The sequence below is a fragment of the Salminus brasiliensis genome, chromosome 10 (assembly GCF_030463535.1).
Source record: "Salminus brasiliensis chromosome 10, fSalBra1.hap2, whole genome shotgun sequence".
Lineage (NCBI taxonomy): Eukaryota > Metazoa > Chordata > Actinopteri > Characiformes > Bryconidae > Salminus > Salminus brasiliensis.
Window position 1 is genome coordinate 9381068 of NC_132887.1, and position 20530 is coordinate 9401597.

Genomic DNA, 20530 nt, shown 5'->3' on the forward strand with positions numbered 1-20530 from the left:
CAGATGAAAAGGCAACCAATGACTCCACCTCCTCCCGCTGTCTGCTCTGACGCATCAGCTGACAGACACCAGTGCTGGCCAGCTCTGGGGAGAAAGTGCCATCTACCCACCCTGGAGAGAGCAAGGGATTCAAACTACAGTAACTTTGATCATAGTGACAGCCATTTATTCTGCTGGACTACTCAGGTCCCCCCAATCTCACTGTTAAACATGTCCTACTTGTACAATAACCCCACAATCCACTACACCCTCCAAGTCTTGGTTCTTCTGTGTTTCTCCTTAATGGATTCTTCCAGCCACTTATTCAATAACTATGAATGGAATTGAAAGCTTAGCTGGAGCTCATTTTATTATCATGTTATGTACTAGTTCTTGAGAGCACTGATATACACCAGTACTTATTTTCCAAATAGATCATCTTCATAGTATCAGGTAGCTTTATAGTTTGCATTAAGAAACTAAATGAATCCATGCTTCCTGAGCGCTGCTACTCTAACGCCTTACAAACCTGACATAGCTTGTCCTGACTAGGCCATCCATTTTTTAAAACTGTGCTTTAGGAATCCTTGCACATAATTGTAAGCCCTTTAATTGTACTCTGTGCATTTTAACCTTGTATAAGCTTCCAGAAAGAGAGCTTAGTGTATAAAGTTTTCATTCTTTTCTTTTTAATTCTTTTAATTCTTTTAAAATGCGGTTATGCACCCAGCAAAGGACATACACAGTAGTTTACTGTCCACAATAGAACAAATAACAGCTAGACAACAGGGACGCCACTGTTTCATGGAATTCATAAAACAAAGGAATTAATGGAAAACCAATATCACAGAGCAACAGACCTACCTCTATATCAGTATAGACAACATAGATGATTTATAGCCCCGTTCTATACTTAAAACTCACCACTGGCGGGAGGATTGGGGCAGCCCTCTCCGTAAGCACCACCTGCAACAGTCACCCCATCATAACAGCATCCATAAATGGATGTTCGGCAGTCTGCAGGCGGAGAAGCAGGCTGAGGGCAGAGAGACATAAATGGAGATACAGTTGTTAGAGCAGGGCTGGAAAAGTGCAAAATGTTACTGTGAATGGCAGATACTCACAGTTGGGGCCACAGGGACAAATTCTGGGCAGCCCTCCTTATTCGGGCCATAGGCTCTAGATACTCCATCCTGACAACAGCCATACCTGATGTATGTGATATAGAATACAGTGTAGAATGCAGTTATGAGCATGAATGCTTTTTTATAGACCTTTATTTAACCAGGATGAATCTCACTGATATTTGAAATCTTATTTACAGGACAGTCTTCGCCAAGATTGGCAGCAGAACATAAGAAAGTTATTAAACTCATTAAAAACAATTAAAAAATTCAGTTAAATTCAATTAAAAATAATCAGTTAACCTCTTATTAATCATTAAAGACAGAGGACAACCCATTGCCCACTTCCACTGTATATGTATATTGTCGCCGTCACACAAACCTTGTATCTCCAAAATTGAGAGTTTACAGGAGAAGAAAAAACTCAAACCTTCAATGGAAGTCATTGTAAAAAGATTTTAATCTGAGTCATTTTGGAGCATTTCTATTGGTCCATTTGTCATTAATTTTTTACAACTGCCAGATTCACATTCAAAATGTGAAAATCGTTTTGTGATATGGGGTTTTTGTGTGACATTAACTCATAAGCATCTCACTATTTTATTATTTTATTAAATATCTATATGTTTTATCTATATGTTATTATTTTATTTAAATATTTCATTATTGTTCTAGATACTGTCATTTTTGTTTACATTTCTGCTACATTGTGGTCATGTTTGTCACATAAATATTTAAAAAAATGTATTTGCAGACTCAAACCTGTCAATACAGAATGTGAAGTTATTAATTATGTAATTGTGTAAATGGATAGATATAAAGCATAAAAATTATGTAGTACTATCATATGTTTATAACAATATGAGAAGACACTTCAAAGACTTAAATGTAACTGACTTGATTCATGCGTATGATATGACCTGACTTTCCCCCTGCTGTGTACCTGCTGCGGGTGCAAAACGCTCGCTGAAAGCACCCCTGGCCTCGGGGCCCGCTGGCTGCGGTCCTGCCATCAGGACAGCACCCATATGGAGCCTGACGGCAGTGAGGAGCCAGACCTGTGTTGACGTTAGGGTCAGACTCCGTCGGCTGATGCACTGAAAAAGACAGAGAGAGAGAAAGAGAGAGAGAGAGAGGGGCAGAGAGTTGTAAGAATTACAATTAAACACAGAGCTCTTAAATGTTTTTTTTTATGTACCAATTTAGACTTTATATAAATAGATACTTTTGTTTAGTTTAGTTTTTTATTTAAATAAGATTCTTTCAATAAGGCCAGAAATCCTGATGTAATGTTGGCCAGCAGAGTCCCACTGTTAGCTGGTGTGGCGTAGACAGGGACTCAACGCTTTTCCCTGAGCGTATCACTTGCCAGGAAAGTCGCATCGGTGGCAGTTCGTAAAGAGGCGGTGGCTGACTTTGCATGTATTGGAGAAGATGTGTTAAGCCCTCCTAGTGCCGGGAGCACTGCTAGTGCTAAGGGGAGCTATAAACAGGTGGGTTAACTGCTAATACCAAACTGGGAGAAAAAAGGGGAAAATTAAATTCTAAAATAGAAAGGAAAAAAAATTGTATGATGAACACATGATTTTGAAAACCATGACTTTCTGTAGGAATGATATAGATAAGCATGTTTTTAGTTCTAGTTTTAGACTAAAAGTGTGCACTGTACTGTAAATGTTATGCTTCTCTGTAATTTGTCGGCATCAAGCCACAATTCCAGCGGCAGTGCATAACAAAATTAATTACATATACTGTAAAAATGTTCCTAAATTTTACTCTGAAAAAACTGTCAAATCTTTTCTAGAAAAAATACTTGATTCTAATTTGAAATTCTATAAATAAACAGAAATACTGTATAGTATCTATTTACCACATTTACAATATACAATATTTCTGGCTTTTTCATTTATTGTTAGTGAAAAATATATTACACAAAAAAACTAACTGAAGTGAGTAACCGAGTGGTTAAATATGAAATTGTCCAAAGAGAAACAAATGTTAAAAATGAAAGTGGAAGGAGACAGACAGACACTGGAAAACAGGAGGTAATTAGAGAAAGCAGAAACACGGTCATACTAATTTAAAGGAAACAAGCAAATCAGAGCCAGACGCCACACGGTAATTTAATTCCAGTAACCTAAACACACCTTCATAATGGTTCTATTTGGAAACACTGGTACAAAACTTAACACACTTTCCCACAACTACGAAAACACACACACATGTACCAGCTCTGTCACCAATTGCATAACACAAGGCACAGTCACAGCAGCAGCCTAGGCCACACACTCCTACACTCGAGTGCCTCAGAAATATTTTAATCACACAGACAATCCTGAAAACATGCCAATCAGGTCCAGATAATGAGCGTAGGGACAGAGGGGTGAGGGGTGAGCGGTGAGGGGTGCAGTGACGGGAAATGGGTGGGGTGGAAGCTACAGGGACACAGAAATCACTCAGAGGAAAGGGGAGAGATATGAGGCCAAAGGGGCAGCGGGAGAGCGGAACTGCAGTGCAGAGGGAGTGATTTATGAAGTGCAGAAGAGGAGAGCTGGATAAATCAGTAACCTGGAGTGTGTTCCTCAGGAGCGTAAAGCTGGAAACCGTGCAGGGTGTTGTCATAGCCTCTTGGGTCCTGCATGCTGGGCACCACTGTACACACACAAACAAAGTGTAATGTTGGATTTTGATAAACAATGCTTCTCATTTAAGCAGTACAGTGTGAAATAGCATTTTTTTTAAACCTGTAGTAAAAGTAGAAGCTTTTATATAAGGAGTTATAAGTGGAGTAGAAGTGTTTTTATGTACTGTATAATTTTAATTTGACAAAAAAAGCAACATTACGGAGCATTTTCACCTTAAAGTAGCAGCTTCAAAATCATGAATCATGCTGATGAACCACTGACTGTAATAGGGAGAATGGGGTCTCCGTCATTGCCACTCTGGGCCGGAGCACTGCTACTGCACTACAGAACTTCAGTGGATCTGCAGGAGACCTTTATCCAGAACTGCGTACTGCTGTGCATTCAAGTCACATCTGTGTAAAAGCCTGTACTCTACTGCCTCAGTCCACATACTTCTTTCTCTTTCAGTGATGGTTCTGTATTTCTGCGCTTCAGGTCCTTTAGGGGTGTCTCAAAGCTCAAATTACACTTCCTGATAGTAGAGGAAACCCAGGAGCAAAAATACCAATTCTGGCATAATGCTCCTTTAACTCCTTAAACCCAGTGCGTAGGTCCACACTGCAGTTTGTACTGGCAGAACTACATCACTGGTACAATTAGCATCGGTTTCACAAACTCTAAATGGAAACGAACTCATAATGGCTTCTGCATTAGGACTCATAAGTGAAGAAAACCAGAGTTCAATGTGTTTTTGTTCAATTTTCTGTATGCATAAATACATATCATTTACATGTTTCCAAGTTTTGTCTTTTCTGTTTGATTCTCTGTTGGTCAGGGTCATGGGTTTGAGAATTTCCCCACTGTGGGACAAATAAAGGATTATCTTATCTCTTATCTTATCTTAAAACAAATGGGAAAATGCCTAAAAGTGCATACTTATGCCTGCACAAGGGGTTCATTTTAACAAATAAGAGGCTAAAAATATGACACTGTGTGTGAATTTGTTCTGATTTACCCTCGTTAAGCCCTGACTTACCAAACCAGGTGTACATGGTTACCCCCCAGGCTACCTTCTCTTAAATGTACATTTATATTGTATATCACAATGGACTGTGTGACCTCAGTGTTGAAGTCTGTAAGAGCAAGTTACCATTTTCTATGCTGCTGAGTGCTGGCTGGGTATTGAAGTGGTCACTTTTACATTACCACAGGATTATGCAGTCAGTTTTTTGCCATGTAATTACTATTAGTCGATTAAAGAAAATCTTAACCACTGAGAATGTTTAAGTTGGTAATATACTGTGAACAAAGCCATTCTCTAATGTAAATTTTACTGTTGGCAAAAATACATACTGTAATTGTACAGTACTGTAACTGAAATTGCAATGATTTTACAGTGTAATTCTGGCAACCACAGCTGCCAGTATTTCATTGTAAATTTTACAGATTTTTACAGGGTATTTAACTATGTAACTATTTACATAGCATAGTAAAACCTCAATAACAATTCTATAAATATATAATACATGGAACAACCTATGGACTATGGAACAACCCACCTGTTTATCTACAGAAACTTCAGTATGTTTGAGTCTGTGATGAGTGAGCCATGGCATAAAAAAAAAGATCACTTCACAGCGCAGCTGAACCAGCAGCAGTGTGTTCTGCATGCTCTCTAATGGTGGTGGCGAGGTCTTTAAAAAGCTAGGAATAGTTTGAGTGTGTGTGTGTGTGTGTGTGTATATATATATGTGTGTGTAGGGCAGGCGTGTACCCTGAGGGCTGTAGCATGGCTGGGTGTTGCAGCTTTCCACAGTAGGGGGTTTGGGATGGGCGCTGCAGTGCTCCACCTCGTAGAGGTTCCTCTGTGTGTCTGAACAGATCACCTGCCGCTCCCGCAGCCCCGAGCTACAGCTTTTCGAACACTGAGGGAGGTAGAGGAACACAGAGACATTTAGATCCCTGACATTTAACTTTAAAGCGCACATATCCTGGCTATACACGGATGAGCCAAAATATTAAGACCACTCATACATTAAGTGAACAATGTTGATTATTTCATGACAACAGAGCAGGTCTCGAATATATGTTTGATGGCAACCAAACAGCCAGTCCTCAAGGTTGACATGTTGGATATGGGAAAAATGGGCAGCGTGAAGACCTGAGTAGCTCAAAGTGGCTCAAAGACAAGGGCCAAACTGTTATGGTCAGATGAATCTCAGTCAGAGCATCTCTGAGATGGTGAGGTTTGTGGGGTCAGCAGTGATGAGGACCTTATGAAAGTTGTCTGACTCTTGTTTTCTTTTACATCATGTGGACGGCCAGGTATATGCATGCCATTTACCTCCAGCGGCTCTACCTCTCAACTTACAGGACTTGGTGCTAGAAACCACAGGATGATAAAGGATAAAGGATAAAGGTGCACTTATTTGTCACTGTACAGTGTACACTGTACAGCTCATGATTTCAGAGGACAAGTAAAGTAAGCTTACACAATTGCAACATTTTAGACTTAGTTATAATGTTTTGGGCCATTGAAGTGCTGCATATAGTGTATATATTTAAATAGAGATTAGAGCCCATTTGTCATCAGGATATGCCATTCTGTATTCTGTATTCTGTAGCCCTGCATTAATGGCCAGTTCTTGACCACAGAGCCACACTATGTCATTAATTAGGTATTTACATAGTATAGTAAATCAACATTATCTCTAACTCAATAATTACAGTCCAGTGGGCTTTAATGAATAGGCTTAAATCTAAGCACCACTCAGGGAACCTTAGCACAGCCCTAACAGTGCTAAGACTAAGAACAGTCTGCCACCCAAAAATGTCTGGTCAACAGTGGTCCTGTGGTGTGGATGCTATAATGTGCTGCAACTGAGGCACTACAGTCTGTATTTGTACACCTACAGTGATCAGAGAGCTCTTACCAGACCCCAGTCGCCAATATGCCATCCGATAAGGCTTCTACAGGCAGGCATCTCACAGGTCTGAGTACTGAGGGGCTTTGGGAGGGTCCCGCACATGTAGTCCTCCAGACGGGTTCCTCCTGATCCCACACACATCACATCCCTCATCTGCTCCCCAGAGCCGCATGTCACAGAGCACTGCACAAATACACAGTGTACACACACACAGCATGTAAGTCTGTGCAATTACAAACAATAGAGTAACGCACTATTAACACCATATGTTCTGTTTCATATGTGAGTTTTAGTGTCCGTTCTAGAGTCCGGCAGGCTTGGTTTTTGGATCAGAAGCTGTTTTTGAAAACAATGAATGAAAGGAAACCAGCATTTGACCCTACAGACAAACACACCAGGAGCTGCAATATCAGAAACTCAAGACAGTAAAATATGAGTTTACTGTTGTGCTACAGAGTGAATCTGAGCTTTAAATCAAGCAATGAATTATGGGTATTTTGTGCCCACTAGGGTACATGATTTGCATATTACTTGTTGCAGAGAATTGTGGGATTGTTATAGTGCATTAATAATTCTGGGGCAGACCCCCAATGTAGCTCACTTTATAGTTCTGGTGGAGAAGAAGCGGGGAGCTTTAGGCCAGCCCTCGCGGTACCACACACGCTGCCCTGATGCCAAGCACCTGGGGCCGTTCAGTAAAACGAGTCCCCGGTGGCGCATAAAAGGGCTGAGCTACGAAAAGGTGCGCAAGTGTGGAGACTGGTAGAGCTCTACTTGGGCCTCCAGTAGTGTTTCTTTGAGTGTCTTTGGGTGGAGGGTGTTTTAAAGGTAAATTTTTGAAAAGTGAATACAAGTGAATACAAGTGAATACCAATATGCCCCATCGCAAGGATTTTTTCAGGTCCTAGACACCATAATGAGTCTAAAACCACATATAGCAAAGACCCAAGAGAAAAATATGCATAACGATAAAGGTGAATTCCATTGATTCTTCATGAGTTTTGTATATTTCACTTGCAATTTAGAGTGGTTTGGTGTGAAATGGTTCACTGAATGTAGACACATATTTCTTTACAGTCATGGTGACAGGATATTTTATATGTAATATTAATAATTCTAAAATGATAAATCCCCCAAAAAATTATTTGGGTACTATTTTACCTAACAGCACCCTGCACACTATGCATATCACTCAACTATGATTGTAAAAAAAACAAGTGTTTTGGGGCAAACAATTATTGCAAACCGATCATAAAACACCACCTCACACAATTTATCTGCAATCATCATACAATACTTTTCGGTAAGAGAGCTTTTAGATAGTAAGAATAAAATAGTTTGGATGTCTGGTTCCTATCACCAGGTCTTTTAAACAATTCTGACGAGGTAAGCTTCTCTAAAAACCATTTGGAACGGCTTTGTTAACTTCTTACTGATTCACCTAAGCCAAAAGCCAAAAGCAGAATACCCCTTATAATAATTCTTACGACCTAATTGAGCTACTTGTGCACCATAACATTTGCTGCAGTGTAGTCTTTTATACCAGCACAGTCTTCAAGTGTGTTTTTGCTACTTGCAAAGTAAGACAGTAAGCTATTAGGAAAATATACTTCTGTAACACATTTTGCTAAAGACAGGTGTTTAAATTGACCTCACCCACCCTCACTACACTCACGAAACAATAAATCTGTCAAAAAAGTCCTTTGAGCATTACCACAGATGATAAAGGCGATGAATGGCCTTGTAAGGCGAGAGAGTACCTGGCTCCAGGAGGACACAGTGTACTGGGCGCACTGCTGCATGTTGCAGTTTTGCTGGCTGAGAGGTCTAGCAGTGTAGGCCTCACACAGAGAGTCCTCCACCACTCGCACTCCAGAGGCATCATGGGATACACACTCCACCCGCCGCACCTGAGAGCCCCCGCCGCAGGTCACTGAACACAGGTTCCACTCGCCAATCTTCCAGCTGCAGGTCCACCAAATCCAAAACCGCAGGAGTGAGCACAGGTACCGCTCGTACAGTTCAATCTTGCAGAGTTTGAGTATGACATGAAATCCACCCCGAGCTACGGACTACACATGCAGTCCCCACACATCAACCCCAGGCAACCACAGACAACCTAGTGAACTTAGTGTCAACTATTTTTTTCAATAGTTGGTTAGTGTCAACAGCACAAACTACTGTACAACACTCTTTACACTCTTAAAAAATAAGATACCATAGAAGAACCGCATTTCGGTTCCCAAAAGAACCTTTAATTAGATGATCCTTCACTTGAAAACAGCAAGTGTGAAGAGCATTCACATAACGTATGCATAATGTATGTAATAGAAATTAATTCAATTACAATTAAATTGTTGTTTTCCCAAAGAACCATATGGGAACCTTTATTTTTAAGAGTGTGAGGACAAAAACACAGTATAAATAAGCACTGATTGGATTCTGGCCAAAGTTCACATTTAAAGAACGTGTAAACAACACTTTCCTATCAGTCACCTGAGGAGCCCTTAGGAAGAAAAGGAAGAAAATGTAAAAATTCAAGAGCCAACAAAACAGAAACATGCCCCTGTGAGTAGAGCATAGTTTCAGATTTCAGGTAAAACCATCAGATTTTGATTATCCCACAAACAGACTCACTCAGACTCACCAAAGCATCAGAACATTGAGTGAACTCTACTGCAGAGGAATCACAGTCTACAGACAAAAGTATCCCCACTAGCACTGACGCTAACAGCACGGGCAGCAGCCCAGCTCAGAGCTCTGGGGCTTGAGTTCATGGGTCATGCACAGGGCATGAGTATGTCTTTTAACAAGGGGGCTTAGTGAAGTATCCAGTGAAGAGAAACAGCATGCCGGTACCCCATTTGCTCAGGGAGAAATACTGCAGTGAGTGGGAGTAGAAGACCAGATTAAAGCTCTGAGCTGGACAGTTGCCCCAGGCCTTGGTTCATCTCCACATGTGGAAGAACAGGCGTTCACAACACTCATCTTCTACACATGGAACTCATCAATACAGACTGAGCTCAAACACATATCACTGATGTAAGTTAAAAAAAAAAAAAAAAAAAGAAAAAAGCCTGAGTGGACTATTAGGTCAGTGTCTTATTTCTAGAAGTGCTGAGGTTTCTAAGAATCCAATTTTGAATTTTGAGATCAAGGCATGATGTAAAGGACATTTGTAAGGTGAGGCCAAGGGTTGACCCCAAAACCCTCATTAGAATTCTTCTAAGAATCTGAAGATGAACTCCATTATTCATAAAATGAGCAAATACAATAGCTGTGTTTTTTTCTTTCTAGGAAGTTAACACTTTATTTTGATGGTTCACTATAGATGCTTTGAACATGCTCAACTTACCTCTAGCCCAACAACCCCTAAAACATCCCTCCAAAACACCCTGCAAATAACACTGTTAGCAGATCCAAAATAAGAGCTTAAAAAACAGTGTTTAAATAGGAGTGACTAAAGGAAAACCAAAAAGTGAGGAGAACATATTAGAACAGTATAAATGGGGAGAACACTACCGAACAGCACAATGGGAAGAATACTCTAGAACAGTATGAATAGGTGTGAATCAGAGGCAACACAGGTGTGGAACTCCAACCAAATGTTTAGGCTTGTTGGTGTTGAAAAACATTGGGTTTGGTACAGCAGGCTTTCAGCTTACAATCAAGAAGAAGAGTATAGTAGAGTGTCGGTGGTGGAGAACATTGTGGAAAAGTGTGAATTAGATGATTGCAGAAGGTCACTATAGAAGAGTCTCAATGGTGGAGAACATTGTGAACCAGTCTGAATCAGATGACTGCAGAAGAACAATGTGAAAGAATTTCAGTGGCGGAGAACATTGTGGAACAGCCCGAATGAGATGACTGCAGAAGAACACTAGCAGAGTGTCAGTGGCGGAGAACATTTGGGAACTGTCTGAATTAGATGACTTCAGAAGAACAATGTGAAAGAAATTCAGCAGCGGAGAACATTGAGGAACAGTCCGAATCAGATGACTGCAGAAGAACATTAGCAGAGTGTCAGTGGCAGAGAACATCTGAGAATACTCAAATAATACTGGTCTGAATGGGAAGTAACACAGGTGTCGAAACCCAACCAAAGTTAGGGGTTATTGGTGTTGTGTAACATGGGATTGGCACTGTTTTGAATTGGCTTTTAACTTAATTAGTTAATAATCAATTAATATACAATTAAATATCAGAGTTTTCACATGTCTAAGCATTAATAGAGACCATCAAAATAAAATGTAAGTCTAATTTGACTGTAAGGCTTTGAACAACAGTTAGTGTTTGAGATCATCTTCTTCTACCATCTGCTCCCTCCGACTGGGTTACCTGTACACCTGAACATAGACACGAGGCGGATCTCTGGGTCTCCACATCAGCGGCTGGTACACATACGCCATCCTTACAGAACAGGAGCAATACACCAAGACTTTTCAGGCCCAGTGGTTCCCCACTTATTAGATAGCTCAGGTCAATAAACACACAACTGTGGCAATACTCACACAAATTCAACAAATATTTATAGTAGCCACAAGGACATCAGTTAGATCATCACAGACCTTTCCTACACATCCTACACAAGAGAATGAAGCTCTAATACTGTGAATGTAGACTTCATTTTTTTTATTCTGAAGGCTTTGAGGTCCTACCTGCGTGTAAGGGGGCACTGCTGTTCGTTGCATGTGCGATTATTGTGAGGTCGAGGCAAGGAGGCACACAAATAGTCAGGGTAGGCTTCATTATCAATAGTGCAGAAGACCAGTCGAGACTGGTAACCTGAACAGACACATAGGAAACCAGATAATAATTTGTTAACAAATAAATATCAAGGGATTATCACAAAATGTCATTCATAACATCTACTCAGGACAACAGAAAGCCCAAGACATGCCCCAAGATTGTTCAGATAATCTCTTAAGTAGTCTCTAGTTTGCTTCCTGTCCTTGCCTAAAGGTTTGACACTAACCAGAGCCACATTCCCTGCTGCAGGCGGACCAGGAGCCATAGCTCCAGTAGTAGCCCTCCCTGGACCGACCATTCGGCAGGTAATACTCGTACTCCACTCCCTGGTTGGGCTCCTGAGTGATCAGCTGGAGACAAGAGAAATTAGTAGAAATCACAGTTACTGTAAAAGCTGATTATTTTAAAAGCATAACTAATTAAATTAAAGTTAAAGTATGTAATTACATTTGAATAGTATGTCAATAACAATAGCTCTCACCGGTTAAATCAAGCAATCTGTGCAAGAGTCGACAGAAAACCCAACCAAATTCAAGTCCATTCAAGTCCAAAGACCTACTTTAGGGTTTCCCCGATTAAACACACTTAACTCAGCTTAGAAACAGCAAATAGGAGTTCTTTTGCTTTGAAACTCTTAAATCTGCCAGGACTCTGACCCCACAGGAGGCCTGCAGCTGTGTACCAAAGTAAGGATCTCACCTCAATCACCAGGGGCTCAGTTGTAGGTCCGCGGCCAAGGATGGTTTCAGGGGTCATCTCGCCCTCTGCTCCTCTCTGGTAGTAGAGCATGGTGCCAGCGATGGGGGTGGCTCGGGAGAACTCAATCACCCAATGTCCATTAAGGTAGTACTCACCACGCAGGTTCTTGATAGCTGGAGGAATTCACATTAAAGGTATATCACTGGTAACACCAACACCACTACTACTGCTGCTGCTGCTGCTGCTGCTATCACTTCTAGGCACTACTAAGGGTGCTGGAAATGACACAAGGACAGGTTTCTGGAGGTTGTAAAATTATGCTTGCAAGGGTATCCCACGGTCTTACTTTTGGAATTACGGCTGCTGTCCAGTGGGAATGCGGTAAGTATCATTACGATTATTTTTTATTATTAATTTATTTTCATTATTTTTTATGCTTTCTAAATGCTTTTACAATGCTTTTAATTCTTCTTTATGTCTTTGCATTTTTCTATTTATGTCAAGCACTGTAAAATCCCACTGTGTATAGCAAGGTGCTATACAAATAAACTTGCCATGCCTAGCCTATACTAAAAATAAGAAACACAATCAGACTACTGCTACTAATAATAACCATCATCATCATTATAATGATTACTAAGACACACTGCCCCAATACCACACATTCTCACAAGCGCTCACCTAAGTAGTTGCGTGTAGCTACAGCTTCACTGATGCGGATGCTGGTGGCCCCAACAGGAATGATGAACATTTGATTGTAACCTTAAAAAAAAACAAACAAAAAAAAACAATCATCCAATTTCTGCATCTCTTGTCAAGCTGCAAATCTCCCATTCAAATCTATAATGGCTGGGGTGTGTATTACCATTGGGCAGATCCCGCATGGAGAAGGTGTTCTTGAGTGCATAGCACGACTGACCGTTCCCCCCACACTGCAGGCAGGGGTCCTCCTGCTGCTGAGACTCAAGCATGCTGTCACAGCCCAGACGCTGTGGGCAGGAAGTGGGCAGGACAGAGGAATTGAGAGGACATTTTTGGGATATTTTTTACCATGTAGTCTTTAGAACAAGGACTAGAATGAGGGATTTGTCTGGAGATTGTTTTTATAACGTCTCTCCACTCCCACAACGAATGTGGAGAAATGGAGATTTCTTTCCATATATCGTTTATAACACATTTTTAAATTAAATATTAATTAGTGAATTGAAAATGCAATAGTTACAGACAGTATGAACAGAAAGCGATTCTACAGAACCAGTTTCGGTTCTCTAAAAAACAAACAATGCTCTGCTACTATTAGCTGTATTACGGCATCGCAACGGATCACAGTAGCCTAGCCCCGACAGGCACCCCCGGCACTGTGCGGCGTGTCCTTTGTGCTTACCCTGCAGACTCCTTCCACGCAGATATCCTTTCTGCCTGGGTGGCAGGGTGTGCCATCCACCACTGAGGAGCGGTGACGGTAGAAGAAGTTTTCTCCTCTGGGGATGCAGTTCAGCTCACATGGGTTTTCCGCTGTTAGGAGGAGAGCAGGTCAGATGTGTTTAAATATAAAGGCAAACCTCTGTTGTTTACGTCTGCGCAGAAAGACCTAAACAGAATAGTAAATAGTAACCTCAAATAGCGGTGTGTGTTGCACTGTGGGCTCCCTAGGCATCTGTCCTTTGTCACAGTCATTTTGTAACACTGCCAATGAGCAAGGTCATGCAGTAATGAATGTCTTCAAGCTCTTGGAAAGTTACAGTGTACTCTGCAAGTTTACACTTTTCAAGATGTGAAATACACTCCACCCTAAACGATGTGATACATTTGTGAAAGATGTGAAATATTTCAATGCAAATAGACACAGAGACACTTTACCCACACTTTATTATGTTACTTTATCTCATATTGTGATTAAATTGCTGCTACATTTTTTTATTTCTCTGCTTTCCCACTAATTCATGTTTAACCCTCTTCTAATAATATTCTATTTTATATTCTATATTTTTCATTATTCTTATTTTATTTATTTTAATAATTGCTCTTTGGGTGTAACTGGGACCTTGAGATCTCAATTTCGTTCCACCCCATGTACCACATGCAATGCGAATAACAATAATGTCTCCTTGAATTCCTGAACTCTTGAATCCAAGTTTACTTACTTTTGCCAATTTCCACCAAGACAGTTTATCTATGTGAGAACGATGTACAATTTTAACTTAATTTTTAACATTATGTAGAATTTTTACATTAAAATAACAGCTTAATTTTTTTGTGATGCTCCATTGACTTCTCTTTTGTAGCTACTCTGGCCTCAGCACACTCCTAACTGCACTATGTAACTCTGGTAAAGCGGGCAGGAAAATGTTTGTGAGAACTGCGCCTGCGAGTCACATTTGTGTAAAAACTGTAAAATGACTCTACCACCTCAGTCCACATGCTTCGTTCACTTTCACTCACAGCCTGTCCAGAATGTGTAAAGGTGTGTCCTTTAGATGTGGCTCAGAGTGCAAATTACACTTCCTGACTGTAGGGGGACTAGTTCTTGCATAATGCTGCTTAGTAAATTCAACCCACCCTCAAATGAGGTTTCCAGAAGTATAATAGCTAAAATCATTAAACGACGGCACAGAGAGAATCATTTCAGAGTTCTTAAGTTTAACAAGCTACCAGTCAGATGTGATTAATAAGGATTAATATCTAGAAAGCACCATGAATTATTATCTAACCATTTATAGAAAATAATATGCAAGTAAGAGAGACTTATGAGAGTGAGGAACTGAAGTGTGGGCCCACCAACTGTTCCTTAGAGTTTACCAGGTTTTAAGATGATGTTCAGCCTACAGTTATTTTGGGAATTCCTCACTTAACAAGTATACCAAAAGATCATGCACACCTCCATAGTAAGGCAGCCATTTGTAGAGTTTTCCATGAAAGTCAGTGCCATCAAACTGAGAGCACTGCTCCTCTCTGAAATCTCGGGATCCTTCAGGGCAGTCCTACAAGTGACATAATCAGAAACAATAGACAGTAAAGTGTGAAAACCAGAAAAGTACTAGTGCATTTATATGGAAACAGAGAGACAGAGACAGAGGTAGAGTTGAAAGTCAGCTGAACACTCACTGATCAGTGAATCAGTGGACCAACTACAGCGGGCACAGACATGTCTGCATGTTTCATTTTTACAGAACAAGACGGGTCATACGGGTTTAAGGATATTCAGGAGCATACCTGGATGTTACAGGATCGGTAGGACTTATCAGGTCCCACACAGTTGTGCCCTCCATCGACCCTAAGAGCAGAAGAATTGCAGTAAAAAGGAAAGGATTAGGACACTGAATAAGAGACAAAAACCTGAAAGCCTGCAATAGAAAAGCTGCCTATAGCAAAATGGTGAACAGTGCTGGGAAGTACTGATAAAGTTCAGGATGACATCACACCACCATTTCCAAACATATCACAATATCAAATGATATTAATCAAGAGTTCATCCTGCTTTAATTGTCCAGAGGAGGCTTTTAACCATATTGTAGAGCATTGCTATGAGGATTTGATTGCATTCAGTGACAAAAGTGGTAGTGAGGTCAGGGTGTTGGATGATCACCACCTCACCTCATCCCAAACGTATCGGATGGAGCACCACCATCATTCCAGAAAACACAGGTCCACTGCTCCACATCTCAATATACCTCTCTAGCCAACACTAGAGGCACATACACTAAGTGTCCAAATGTTTGTGGACACATCTTCTAACCTTGTAGCCAATAAACATGGACCTATTGGCACCATGCCTAATGCCAGGTGAGGGCTTAGATGAGTATAAGGACCCCCAGCATTGAGCTGTGGAGCAGTGGAACTGTGTTCTCTGGAATGATGGTTGGTGCTTCATCCACTACTTCTGGTAAGAGTTGGGGAAGAAATGGGGTGGTGATCATCCAACATCCTGACCTCACTAATGCACTTGTCGCTGAATGCAATCAAATCCTCACAGCAATGTTCAAAAATCTAGTAGAAAGTCTTCCCTGGAGAGTAGAGACAGTTTCGCCAACAAAAGGAGGATATATATATTTTTTAAACCTTTGATTTCAGTCAAAAAAACAATGAATGAGCAGGTGTCCCAATACTTTTGTCCATATAGTGTATTTCTCAATTTTTCTCCTGTCTGCTTGTATTGTTTTATACACACACACACACACACATGCACAGCTTGACATTTAGTAAAGGAATGTGTGCTCTCTCTGGGTGTGTTAGTGCCTCTCCCTTCAGCTCTGAAGATCAGTTTAGCATCTATATGCCAATCCAGCAGTCTGAACAAATTCTTCACAGATTAAATAAGAGCCTGTCTGGTCAAGAAAGATGACATCACATTGGATGACATCAAGAGCAAGATGAACTAAAGTAACGGCACTAATTACAGTGTTTGGAGTTCCTCATTTCAGAGTAGCAAGTCTGCACAATGGTATTTTTAGACTGTGTGTACTAATGGCTGGCAGGGTGTGGTGTCTAATACTGGGGAGACAGAACCTCTCTTAAAAAAAAAGAACAAACTATGTACCTAGGGTATGTCTGGTTGCATCATGTCTGTAAGGAGTGTCCATTTGTGTGGGAGTGTGTAAGGACATGTGTGAACTGAGTGGTCTCAGGCAGAGTCAGGTTTTTGTTTTTTTTTCCCCCTCAGTTTCGAAATGCCTACTTTCGGGAATTTTTGACACATTCGCAGCATACAGTGCTGCAGCTTGTCTGACACGTAATATGTGACCATAATCTTCCTAGCTACAGTGCATGTTTTCTAGTGCCTTAAGGCCAAATCCCAAATCCGTTCAGACACCATTCAGTCAGATAGATATGGTTACACTTCACACTCGACTGATAATTACAATTGTGTGGACACTTGACAAGGTCTACCACAACACTGCATCTAACACAACTGTGTGAACTGGGTTTAATGCAGCTTTGAAATACACGCAACAACACTGATACCACAGAACCACAACACACGATTTCTGAAGGACGTTTGAGGAAGGCCAAACAGCGGCTGCCAGCTTGAAAGACAGAACGTCTCCTACTTGGAAGTACTCCTCTCATCATCAGGTGCAAGAGGGAACATGCAAGCCGGATTCCAACTCAGGCAAGATTTATGGACACAACGCTAAGCTGGTGAGGATTCTCCAGAGCCAGCCCACTCAAATGAGCTTACACTTTCAGAGGCCACCCCATAGTCCCCTCACTCCTAACTGTTCACCACTGTTAGATGTCAAAGGCTATGATCAGACTGCAAGCAAATCTGGTGAGATGACTGTCCACACTGTCCGACTGTCTGTTATTGCCAAGTGATCAGATCGGATTTACGGGTCCGGACATCACAACAAACCTATCTGCATCGGTTGATGTGGTAATGACGTAGGTGCTAACGAGCTGCTTTCATACGCAGAAGCAGGAAAGATGGAGGTCGCTCTGGATTTGACCTGGTGACTGTCAAAAGAAACTTGGAAGTGCAGTTGCATTTTAAACCACCTACAAATATGTGGAGATCACATGCTGATTTCTTGTGGATTTTGGATGTTCAGACTTCCAAAAATGAATCTAGATACAATCTAGATATGGCTGGCAGTCTGAACACTGGAAGACTGGATTTCTGAGAACCTACTGAGATTAGCTCTTAGTTAAATAACACCTCCAACAGTCAGTTGAACAGCATGTTCACGAAATGCGGACCACGCTCGAAGGAACTTGAGAAATTTGGGGTTGGAGTTCTGGGGGACTTCAACCTTTTTCGGTACGATAAGGAGAGGAGCGGTTTCTAATGGGTAGTAGAGAGGATGATTTTGGGCACAGTCCTTCTCTAAAACATTTTAACTCCAGTTCCAGATCCAGATCAATTTCTATGTAAAGTTACAATACAAAACAGTGAGAGCAGGGATCTAATGTGGGTTGAAAGGTAAAACATATCAATATTTCATGCAGTTAAAGTTCAAGTACAATATGACTAATGTGGACAGTCATTGGACAGATATTTCTCCCGATTCACCCTAAAGATTTATGTATTATAAAAGTAACAAGGATTACATGGTGTTACAAATTAGCCTCCCAACGTAAACTTCTAAATTCCATATCTACCAAATTAATTAATATAGATTTATTTGACACTTTAAAGCTTCACCCACTGATATGTCAAAAAAACATAATACAGATGTCATTTAAATACAATTCCAATTCTTCATCTATATAAGCACAATACAGTTGTATTTTAAAGACATCAGTATTGTTTCCTGTTCTGAATCAGTCAGTAAAAATGAACTGTATTTTAATAGGTTCTTCAATGAACCATCTGCAAGAGGTTCTCTATCATAACCAGCCAAAGAACCATTTAATCATTCAGTTTTCTTCCGTTATACATCTGTTCCATACACAGACCAACCATAACATTAATACCACCTGCCTAATGTTGAGTACATCCCCCTTGTGTCGCCACAACAGATTGGACCATTTGAGGTATGGACTCCGCAAGACCTCTAAGGGTTTCCTGTGGCATCTGGCCCCAAGACGTTAGCAGCAATTAGCATGTAGCAAGTCCTGTGAGTTATGAGGTGGGGCCTCCATGAATCACATCAATGAGCCTTAGGTGTCCGTGACCCTGTCGCCTTTTCACTGATTGTCCTTTCTTGGAACACTTTTGGTAAGTACTGACCACTGCATACCAGAAAAACCCCACAAGACCTGCCTAATGTTTTGTAGATGTTCTGACCCAGTCTGCTGTCTAGCCATCACAATTTGGCTCTCGTAAAAGTGGCTTAGATTCTTATGCTTGCCCATTTGTCCTGCATTTAACAGGAATCACCTTCAAGAACTGACTGTTCACCTGCAGCCTAATATATCGCGCCTTCTCACAGATACCACTGTAGATGAAGATAATCAATGCTATTCACCTGTCAAATTGCCAAAAACCCATTTTAACAGTGGCTGAAGTAGGAATGAAATGGAACAAAGTAGAGGTGTTTGGGTTGGTTTCATTACTGTTCCACAATACATGGGAAAGCTTAGGCTTGTCTTCTCCTTTCTCTGAGAGAACAGCAGTAAACAGCAGGACTCTGAGTCTTTCATATGAGGGCTTGTCTGGGGAACGCCTGCTTTTATCCTAAAGCCAGGTTTTAAGTTCAATAGACACTTTTCAATAATGGTTTGAATAGTGTCTGCAATTACTAGAGAGACTGACTCTCTAGAAACATAACATTCACCTGAAATTATGTGCCTATGAAGTTTAAAAGAATGCTATGGGATGCACAGGTAGGGATTTGACTTCAGGATAGATATTTTCCATGCATGAGAGGAATGTGTAGGAGAAAGAATCTCTGGTCAGGTCACCTGACTGAAACTACCTTTGGCAACAGGATGGACTCACTGTAAAGGAATACGTCAGGCCAGCTGAACCGCTCTACAGTGTGAACTGGTGTTCGTTGGATGCAGTTTCTAAACTGTTATGTGTCGTAAAAAAGAAGTTGAACTCCAAAACAAATCTCGGCCTGAGGCTACAGCGACACGCCCAGACTCACGCTTACAGACATGATGCGGCTCAATTAAGCGTCTGTGCGCTGCCTGCTTACCGCTGAGTCACACATCGCCTCGTCCTCACGGTTACCCCGCTGCCACACGTGCGGCTGCACTCTCCATATGGTCCCCATTCCTCCCAGTAATCACCGCTGGGCAGCTGAAAATACATCAGGCACACTTCAGTCTATTTGGACAGCACCAAACTGCATTAGCTGTAACTTGATATTGTAGAGACCCGCCCCAGCCTTGCCTTTGTGGCTGCATGAAAATACTGCAATACTGTCATGACTCCAAAGTGGGAACTTTACAGGAAAAAATTCTCTAACTTTGAATGGACGTCAATGTAAAAATACTTTATAATTATTAGACAATATTACATTTACAAATATATACGTTTAATAGAAAACAGGGAGCAGTAAATTAGTATTCCATATGGTCATGAAAGACTTCAGCATAAGCCACACTACAGTTCTGGTGGTAAATCCATCTATTTAAATCCACTTAAATCCCAAGGCCATTCATTCCCAGCTATATTGCCTGTCTACGCTCTTCTGAAATGCTTGGCTGGTTGCTGTATGACACTGTGGCTTGACTCTTCCTTTAGCCAATCCTTTGGTCTGTCCCTCAACTCACCGTGAAGACAGAGGCCAGGAGCAACTGCAAGGAGGCCACGACCAACAGCAGCTTCATTGTTCACGTCAGGACACGGCCGGTTCCTAGTTAAAGTGCAGCACTGAAGAAACACACATTTATTAAATACAAATGCAGATGAGAAGGAGCATCCTGACTTAACTAAATCCAGTCAAGAGGCCTTAAAATGATGCAGTTACTGATAACTGAAACTTAGTCTAGTCTTAGTCAAACGCTCTCATAACTCATAATTTTTTTACTTCTAACC

The 20530-nt window shown here is 41.0% G+C and overlaps 1 protein-coding gene across 1 annotated transcript in view; it reads right to left on the reverse strand.

The window, feature by feature from the left end:
• Window positions 1-20530, reverse strand: part of paplna (papilin a, proteoglycan-like sulfated glycoprotein) — a 44645-nt gene that overhangs the window by 12520 nt on the left and 11595 nt on the right. The window contains exons 4-20 of the mRNA XM_072689131.1: window positions 20266-20365; window positions 19686-19789; window positions 15316-15376; window positions 14981-15083; window positions 13487-13617; window positions 12968-13091; window positions 12784-12864; window positions 12103-12275; window positions 11630-11753; window positions 11313-11439; window positions 8415-8619; window positions 6661-6837; window positions 5502-5652; window positions 3672-3755; window positions 2047-2200; window positions 1104-1188; window positions 904-1015 (exon numbers count right to left, since the gene is read on the reverse strand). Coding sequence (XP_072545232.1) covers window positions 904-1015; window positions 1104-1188; window positions 2047-2200; window positions 3672-3755; window positions 5502-5652; window positions 6661-6837; window positions 8415-8619; window positions 11313-11439; window positions 11630-11753; window positions 12103-12275; window positions 12784-12864; window positions 12968-13091; window positions 13487-13617; window positions 14981-15083; window positions 15316-15376; window positions 19686-19789; window positions 20266-20322 — 2053 coding nt within the window. The 5' untranslated portion in view covers window positions 20323-20365. The remainder of the gene's footprint in view (window positions 1-903; window positions 1016-1103; window positions 1189-2046; window positions 2201-3671; window positions 3756-5501; window positions 5653-6660; window positions 6838-8414; window positions 8620-11312; window positions 11440-11629; window positions 11754-12102; window positions 12276-12783; window positions 12865-12967; window positions 13092-13486; window positions 13618-14980; window positions 15084-15315; window positions 15377-19685; window positions 19790-20265; window positions 20366-20530) is intronic.